A 9,852-nucleotide genomic window follows, 5' to 3' on the forward strand; every position below is an offset into this window, starting at 1 on the left:
GTTCGCCGGCTATTCAGGCGTGACAATCGCCGCTGAGTTGGTCAAGAAATGCCATCACGTCAAGCGTTTTTCCAGCGACTTTAATCGCATTCGGAATGCAAAAACGAAACACAAAAAATGCAAAACGTAAAAAATATTATGGTAAATCAATTAATATTCAAAAGCTGTTGAGTCAGTAGCTTCTAGTAGAGCTGCGGCAGTTGAATGCGAAATAAAATTAAACAACCCAGAGATTAATCAACATTAATTGATATTCAAAAGCGGGTTTCTATCAACGCTTCATGCAAATATTTATAGAAATTAATTTTTCCTCGTACTGGTCAGCGACGTCAAAGCGGAGAAATAAATTGCCTGGTGTGACAAAGAACTGTAAAAATCATTGACATGCCGATAAAAACGCCAAGCAAAAGCGACGCACAAAACTTTGCAAAATATTTATTTTCTGCAAATGCTGGTGAAAATTTTTCTGTAACCAAAACCAATGACGAGGTCGTTTGGAGGGTTAAACAAAGCAGAGAAAAACGTGCTGGCTCCGTCATCAGTCAGCAAATGTTATTGAATTTTTATCATTTTATTTACTACTTTATTGTGTCGGAACATCATTTTAATGCCGAGGAATTCTGGCTGCATTTCGGCTGTGAATGGAAGTTGTTTAAACAGCTGCGAGTTTAAATCCGCCACCCACCTCAGAAAGGGAAAAATGAAAGCATAGAGTGCATAAACATGACTACAGATATACCAACCGAGAGATATAAATTCTCCGCTTGCGAGTTATAAATTCCATATGCCAAAGCATCAAAACAAAATGCGTGATGGTTTTTTTCGAGTTTTACGCTAGCAAAATAAAACTTTGGGGGATTTTGTAGAGGGCCAAAAAGCAGTATCTGATTCCATGGGGTTGGTGGAAATTTAGGGGAACATGAGCTGCAGTTCACTAAGTCTTTAAAGTAAATTAAATTTAGATACTACAATTACTTATAATATTTTTATTTTAGTTTAGCTTGTTATGTCTTGGTGAACATACCCATATTTTATATTTAAAAACATTTCTTTGTTTTCATTTTATTTTTCACTCAATTAAACAAGATCGTCTGCCATTTCTTTTGTTTATTTGACTCTTACCTTTGTATATCAATATTTCCACAACAGAAATTCCAGCTAACTTAACCAATTTATAGTATCCAAAATCCCCTTTGTACCCAACGCCTCTGGCCATCTCTTTTCCACTTTTCCGTGCAATCCAACTTTGATTTCGCAAATGCAAATTGTGAATATATATATAAATTTTCCTCTGCAGGAAAAGTGCTTCTCATTTCCACTGCATCTGTTGCTAACCTCTACCTGTCTCTTTTTGCACACCTGCACCCCTCTCTTTCCCTCTTTTTTTGGGGGCAACACATTTCGCACACGTCGCTGGATTTTGCACGTAAAAAATGTTTGAAACAAACAAAATATTTGTTTAATTTATTTTAATTTCAAAGTTGCAGCAGTTGCAGATATTTTTTGGGTGGCGGAAAGGAGGCAAGCCGTGTGTGTGGAAAAGGAAAAACAGGGACAATAACAACTCCGGAAAAGTGAGAAAAACTAAGCCACAATCATAATTCACGCGCTAAAAACAGCAGCAGAAAAGCGGGGAAAATGGGGGAGTTTTTTTTAGGAGTTTTGGGAGCGCAGGCACTTGGAAAAGCCAGGAAATGAAATGAATGTGGAAAAACTCAAAGGCACGGAAAACCCAAAAGGAAAAGGGCGACAGTTAGCAGGTAGACAAACGAAAATAAAAACCAAAGGCGGAGAGAATAAACATAAGAACCCAGAAAACGCACACAAATTGTTGCAAACAGCCTTTCGAGCACTTCTTAAGCAATATCCTGTGTTTTTCCTTGAGCATTTCATTGCGCACACAGGATATTCCGAGGAAAACTCAGCTAAATTGGAAGGCACTTCAAGGATCAACAGGAAAAATGTCAGTAAAATTAAGGAGACGGGGTGGAAAAACAACATAAGTGCCGGCTTTAAATAAACTACGGAGATGCGGCTTGAAAAATGGAGTTTTTGGGATTTAAATTCTTCCCTTTAGCTAGTTGGAGATAGTTATTTTAAAGGAATATAGGATAGTTGGTATTATAAACTGAAATTTCTCCCTGAGATAATATGAATTTCCGAATATTTAAACTGTAATTTCTTTTTATTTGGCTTCATCTTGTAAATATTTTGCCCAAGAGGTCTCGAGTTTTCCCGCTCCCCGTTGCTAATCTTTTAATGTGTTTTTAATGTCCGATCCCCTAACCCCTGGAAGTAATCCCCCTCGACCGCCGTCGTCAAATCTAATAATGCCCCCGAGTTGAGCAATTCCCCAGAAGCTCGGGGCCAAGAAACCTCCGCCGAGAGTTCATTGATTTCTGATTCTGGCCACTTTTTGCTTACTTAACTCGGAGGCGTTGACAGCTAAGCTGCAAAGTCAACTTTTACGAGTAGTTCCTATGAAGGCGCTAGAAAACGCGTGTCAAAGGCCCAATTAAGATGTCAAATCAACACGTTTTATTTATTAAATGATTACACACGCAGAACACAAAGAGGAAAACGCGGGAAGCGCCATAAAGTTAATGGTGCAATATATATCTGTTGAGGGGGTAAAAACTCAGAGGGTCTCTAGACCCAAACTAATCGCTGACAAATTAATAAAGGAGTTGCTCCCCTTTCGAGTTCCCTTGACCGATTTACCCGATTGAGTGGATATAATTCACATTTAAATTTAGCCCCAGCCCTTGGATGACTTTCCATGGGGTTCTTTAAGTATTAAAAAGCATTTTGTAAGCGAAGTATTATATGTGAGGAGGGTAAAACTTTGTCGAAGCGTGCCAAACTAAAGTTTTCTTATATCCCACTATGTCCCCCTGATTTCCACCTTCTACTTGTGCTACTTTTCTTCGGGACAGTGAATGTTCTTGCATAATATCAGCTTTTCCATACTGATATGAAAATTATGGATGCTGGAACTCATAAGCATCGAATATAATTAAGAAAGAATTTGTAGCATACGAGATCCTCACTGAGAAGCTTTATAATCATTGACTTTTGTAGGGTTCCATTAAAAAATATCGGAATTATCGATATATCATTGTGAAAAACGATTTTTACACCTTTTTAATTTTTTGATGTTTTTGATACGATATTAAGATACGACATTTTCGACAAGAAAGGTTTCTTATAACCCTCCCAAGCGCACAGTTTTATTTATGCAATATTGACTGTACTTTAAGTTCAGATTCAATATCGAGAGCTCTTGCTAACAGTAAACGCTGCCAATTGACAGGATCCAAAGTGAGCGGCGGAGACAATGAAGGCGGTGTGGAAAATCGGGTGGAAAATTGGGGAGGCTTGAGGACCAGATAAAAAAGTTTATGCTGACGTCAAGCTGCAACAACAAAGATCAACAAAAAACTAAAGTGACGTCGCAAGGTGACAACAGTAAAAGCGACATTGGAAAAACAGGGGTGGGGAAATGCCAAGGGAAAATTGTGGGAAAAAGGGGAGCTGTCATAAACAGGGGATGTCAAAGGAGGAACCGAAAGTTTTAATTGATTTGTGATATGCGTGTGCCAAAATAACGGAGAAGCAGGGGAAAACATTAGAAATTTCCCCAGGTAGTAAACGGAATAAGGTCTGAAAAAATGATTTCGATATCAAGAGCTTATAAATAGTACTATTAAAGACCTCTGGGAACATATATTAATATATTTAAACATTATATGGATGCAGACCTTGAGCCAGACAAAGAACTTTCAGAATTATCAAAAGGTCGCCAAAATCAACAAAAAAGTTATATATTTAAATATATTTTTTTATATTAAATCCTGGAATTTCATGAGATAGTCCTTAACCTATAATAACCCCACTTATCAAAATTTAAAAAAATCGCAAGCAACGCCATTTAAATTCTTCGAAGAGAATCAATTTCCAAATATTATTTTATAAAATAAACAGCCCTTCTTATCAGCAATAAACAAACATAAAGAAAGTAACTTACCGATAAGAAAAAAGTTCCAAATATTTAGCGCTGCGCTCCTCGCACTCCTGCTATCGACTATTGCCGTCTCTCTCATGGCAGTTTTTCGTCTCATTTTGCCAATTTTTTATGTGTATATTTTATGTTCCAGCTGTTTTTTCCTCTTCTTTGGGTGGGTTTAATATCTACTTCCGATTTCCTTTAGCAAAAATAAGTTTTGCTATTATTGCAGCTCTGTTTCTTCCGATCCACAGCTACTCTAGCTGCTGCAGTTGTTGTTGCTGCAACGCTCCATTGCGTTGGTAAATGTTTTTTGTTTATTACTGGTGGTTATATTATTTCTTATTTATTGCACACTAAACTTTAAATGGGTATCCGAAAACGAAGAAGAACAACTGAAAAGGGTTAAGAAGAGTGATGTTGTTTAAAACTCTATTTTGGGATCTCGACGCTATGAAGGCGGCTTAGAACCAGCGGTCGGCGCGGAGTACAGCTTATGGTACACTGTACGTGTGCCGCCAGATGCTAAGCAGAGGTATTCCTTATGCCCGCGAAAAGGGACGCTGCCGATCGCTGGTTCAAAACCAAGTGGTATATCCCTTGTCTTGTTGTTTTTTAAGCGTTTTAGAGATTTCTCTTGGTTTTTTTGTTTATTTACATTTTTAAATATTTTTAGCACTAATTTTAATAAACTAGGTAAAATTCATAAAATTCCATTTTAGGTTAATAACACTTTAAAATTTCGTATACTCTCTTCGGTTTTTTCTTAGCAACTCCCTTTCGTCACTTTTATCGTTATCTTTGCTTCACCTTTTTCTACCTCTCCTTTTTTCACAGTTATAACTGCATTTATGCTTCACACTCTTTCGCAGTTGTTGTTTTTAAGTTGCAACATGTTTTTATTGCTTTTGTTGTTGTACTTTGGAGCAGGTAAGAAAATCACTTAAGAGGTTTCCAAGAAACACACAGAAAGGCACGTTGAGACACACACACACACGTTGGAAGGTAAAACCTGTTTCCAGGTAAATCGGCGAAGGTGTGCGAGTGCGAGGGGGACAGAGCGATCGCAACAGATCGCTGATGGAAAAGAGAGGGAGAGAGAGATGACGCAGATGCTGCGTTTTTTCTTATTTATTCCAGCTTCTCTTGTATTTTTCTTTGGGTTTTAACTGTTGTTTGTTGAAAATAACATTCAGGGATTTTATTTATTAAATATTATTTAGTATTGTCAGTTGTTTTGGCTTGTTTTTTGGTTCGTTTTGGCTTCAAAAATTAATTTTTAATTTCCATTTCTAAGCACTCACTTTAAATTTAACATTTATCAATTTGTATACCTTAAATATAGTATTTTGTTGGTTTTCGGCCAGTATTGTGGTGTTGTTTTTGTTATTGCTGTTCGCGCACACGCGAAAATCGGAAAATCGGCGGAAAACGCGACGCGCACTTAAACAGCAAGCGTACTCACGAAGCGTTCGACCCGAAAATGGAAAACGTACAGAAAACGAATTTTTGAGCCACAAGCCACGCGGTTTGATGCCAAGGTTCGAGTCGAACACGTTTGGCGAGAGAGTGTTTGGGCGAGAGCGCCCAACAGCGCTGTTAGTAAAAAACGGTTGAATTTGCATCGCTAACATGCTGTTAGCAGCGGCTTACAGTACAGGTTCGAACGGATTATAGGTTAGGTTCGAGTTCGATAGGTAGTCATTTTTTTACTTTGAACTCTCTTAAGAGTTTCTCTTCGTACTTAACAGATAACATTCTACTTGACAGAAACAAAAAACTTCTGTAACGAACACGCTATCTACATTTTTGACCGGCTTTATGTTAGCTCACATGGTAATCAAAATTGTTTTTAATATATTCAAGTTTTTTTAGATTATACTCTTAAACTTTAAACCGCAAAACCACAGGTTGCCGATCCCTTCGACACACGCCTAACCCCTAATTAACTTCATTGAAGCAGGCTTCCATTATAAAAAATTTTAAAAATCCTGTTATATTATGACTAATATGAGATAAAAAATGCTATCAAAAAGGATCATACAAATTACAAAGCAAGTTTTCCTAATACAGTTTAAAAGGTATTTCAAACCCAAGACATGCTAAAATGAGCTGATAATTATTTTTAGTTAGATTATAATCATTTAATTCTAAATATTACATTAAATTTTATTAATTGAGCAAGTATTTAGTCATTAAGGGATTTATTTTAAAATATCAATATCATTGATTCTAGTCAAATTTTTAAAATTTACACTGCTTCTTTTAGCAATCGTTATTAAACTTAACTGGGGAAATTTATGTTTTAGGGTGTATGCTGAAATCCAATATGCTGATAATTGCTTTCGCTTTACTTTGTAAATTTGCTCCCTTCATGAATCATTTTTCGATTTTGGTGAAACTAGTGAAAGTCACTTGAAGGAGTAAACTTGAGTTCCGCGAATTTTTTGTTAAATAAACAGCAACTTATTGGTAACAAAATCCGAGAACGACAGACGTTTTTGCAAATTTTATTTGGGTAGACTAAAACTTATGCTAACTGATTAAAATTGTATTCGGGAAATCCTCACTTGATTAGGTCCAAAACGAAAGAGCCCGGATAATCGATTTGCGGCAGTTAGCTTTGCCTATTGATAGAGAGAACTATCGAACGCGACTTTCCAGTGTTGAAAGGGCCAAAACTATTAAAATTCGTTGGCCGTTTTTAATTTTGTCCGCAATTTTTAATTTTTTTAAAATTAAGCGACAAGCGCCCAACAGTCAATGAAAATGCGTTTGCGTTACCTATCAAAAACACAAATGGTGAATTGGTCTATAGGTGGGCAAACATAAAAATCTCGGCTGAGTCTTTGGTGCTTTGGCGATTACAATCGAATTTTTCGATGACTTCGGACTTTAACCGGCCACCCATCCCTAGGCATTTTTAAATTATCCTAATTTTATTGTTTCAATGCTCCCCATTTTTTAAATTTCTAATTTATTGTACTGGCTCGATCTGCTTTAAAATCATTGTCAATTTTCCTGGACTTTTGCTAGCATGTACACAGTTTTCCATACAATAAATGTGCCGTAATATTTCTATGAAATCCCTTAAAATTGACTTTTTTTCTCTCTTAAGCACATGGCCGACAATGACAGTCAATTTACTATTTTTTACCCCTACAGAAGGTTATATAATTTAGGACAATGTTTGTAAATGAAAAATAAATTTCCAATCATTTACATTAGATCAAAAGTATTTTTTTTGCAGACACAAGAATGATCGGACAATCAAATAAAAGGTATAGAAACAAATAAGTTAGTTCCTTTTTAAATTTGTCACCATTACACCATTTTTCAAGGATTTCAGAACTGGGAATTAAATTACAGTATATAGCTTCGTCTTTTCATCTTTATAACTAAAAAAATAGTAGTTTTAATTTTAACTTGCCTCACATATACATACTTATTAAAAGGCAGACGGCATAGTGCCATCTGAACGATGCTGACATGGATTCCATCGATATTTTTCAAATAGCCGTAAAATCCCAGAAGTAAAATAAGGAAAAACTAAATAAACTAAGACTGAGAAAAATCAACATTTAGCTAGTCAAGTAAAGTATTGGCGAATTCAGAAGCGATCTTTACAGAAATTTGCGCCTTTAAGAAGACTTCCAAAGATTGGTCTCTGGAAAATATTTGCCCGTAAAATGGTATGATCTATTGGCAACATATGAGCTCATGAAAAATAAATTGTAAAGCGAAATAGCCATCGTAGAGTGCACACGTACTAAGCTGCAAGGAATAAATGGCTCTTTTGTTGATATATAAGATCTTTGCGTCAAAAATGAAACTCATCACACACTAAAACATGCAAACTGAACTGCTTCAAAGCCAGACATCTGCGTTAATATCACTCTTAAACATGTTGCCTTACAACCAATAATAAAATTCTATACAATGCTCTCCAATAGATCTTGCAGCTAGTAACAAGGACACACTACCCATTCGATACTAGGTAAAGGCCTTCGGCGGTCGACTTTGCAGTTTAAGCAGGTATCCCCAGCGATAGATATACAGTCTGATCATCTCCCAATTGTTGTTGAATTGGCTGTCATCGGTCAATTTCACAATAACTCTTGCAAGATTTTTCTAGAACGCATCCCTGTTGGGTGCTTTTCGCCAACCCCGGCGGGCATTGGCTAGTACCTTGCCCTAAAAGCCGGTACCGACAATGAACAGTTTTTTACGGAAAAGAAAAATAAGATGGAGGAGGACAGAACAACCAATTCTTACTTTGACTAATTTTTTAAAAATTGGCAATAACACATAAAATAAATATGGTCCTTACTTCCTCGTGGCAATGGGTGACCGCGAGGTCTAGGCCGTTCATTAGGCTGCCCTAACTTTTTGACCGAGTACTTAAAGAGCCGCCACAAACAGTAAATAAAACTAAAAAATATCGGCATCAAAATGATTTTGCTCCCATCCAGGATGCTGGCCTATTGGTCGAACGTTTTCGAGTTCTTGGCAATCTTAATGAATAATAACCAGTATATTATTTAATTAATGTATTTTTATGGAAATTGGGTGGTAATGTGACATTTTCGATCCGTAATTTTTTCCTTACTTCCTCGTGGCAATGAGTGACCGTGAGGTGGTCTGGGCCGTTCACTAGGCTGCCCTAACTTCTTAACGGAATACAAAGAGCCGTAACAAACAGTAAATAAAACTAAAAAATATAGGCATCAAAATGATTTTACACCCATCCAGGATGCTGGCCAATAGGCGGGTCGGACGTTTTCGCGTTCTTGGCAATCTTAATGAATAACAACCAGTTTATTATTTATTTAATGTATTTTTATTGAAATTGGGTGGTAATGAGACATTTTCGATCCGTAATTTTATCCTATAGCTTTCTTAAAGAATTTGGCCATTACCCCGGTCATTTGGTAAAATCAGGAAGCGTTTTAGGACTCCGTTTCGGACCGGGTCCAAACTGCGAGTGTTTCATCACATGATGTGTGTTGCCTAGAGATGGAAGGCCGTCGATAGCCAGAAGTCATCGAAATATTCGATTGTAATCGTAAAAAACCAAATACTTATTTTTTGCACACCTCTAGCCTAAGGCCGATTTTCAGTATTTTCGGAAATTTGTTGTAAAATTATAATAGAATTAATTTTGAATTAAAACTAACCAATCCGTACGTTGAAATTAAATTTTCCTGAAGCAAGTTTACTCCGAAACATGCAAAACTAAAAAGGAATACTCCTTTATAGGGAACGATTTTTTTTGTTGGATTTCAAATCAAATGTATTTGAAATTTTCGAAAAATGGTGTAAAACCACCAACAGTTTTTCCAGTAAAAAGTCATGCTAAAATATCTGAATTGTTTAGCATTTGGTCAACAGCGCATTTTAACATTTGCTTACCAACAGCCGAAGAGAGGCGAATTAAAATAAGAGAACATTGTATGTTAAAAGAGAAGCCAAAATAATATTGAATATTGCAACAATATCAAAATGTTAAATAAAATGTGTAAGCTTATATATTTTATTAAAAATTTGTAATATAAAAATTAAAAAAGTACTTGTATAAAACTGGTAAGAGCTGAAATAGAAAAGCTCGCCTTTGGCAACATGTTGCGTTTTTCAAGTAGTTTTTACGTTTATTTTTTTCGTAAGAAAAACTTGTTTTTATGGCCAACAAGAAAAACCAGTCGGAAAATAAGTCAAGAAAAATAAGAAAAACCAGCAACAAGTTGGGTGCAAGAGAGACGGCAAGACGGTTCGAAGGAGAGCGAGATAGGGGATGGTGCAACAAGTTTGAAGGCAAGAAAACTTCGTTAAGTTCGAATCCATACGTG

General features: G+C 36.3%; 1 protein-coding gene across 2 annotated transcripts in view; it reads right to left on the minus strand.

The window, feature by feature from the left end:
• The window catches only part of ed (hemicentin protein echinoid), an 87,867-nt gene extending 82,363 nt beyond the window's left edge, over positions 1 to 5,504 (minus strand). The window contains exons 1-2 of one of the 2 annotated variants that reach the window (XM_036812921.3): positions 5,341 to 5,503; positions 4,028 to 4,401 (exon numbers count right to left, since the gene is read on the minus strand). In XM_036812921.3, coding sequence (XP_036668816.2) covers positions 4,028 to 4,121 — 94 coding nt within the window. In that variant the 5' untranslated portion in view covers positions 4,122 to 4,401; positions 5,341 to 5,503. Of the gene's footprint in view, positions 1 to 4,027; positions 4,402 to 5,340 lie in introns of both variants that reach the window. The other variant, XM_036812927.3, reaches the window with a different exon arrangement.
• Between the last annotated feature and the right edge of the window lie 4,348 nt (positions 5,505 to 9,852).

Source organism: Drosophila suzukii, chromosome 2L, assembly GCF_043229965.1.
Source record: "Drosophila suzukii chromosome 2L, CBGP_Dsuzu_IsoJpt1.0, whole genome shotgun sequence".
In the NCBI taxonomy this organism is placed as follows: Eukaryota; Metazoa; Arthropoda; class Insecta; order Diptera; family Drosophilidae; genus Drosophila; species Drosophila suzukii.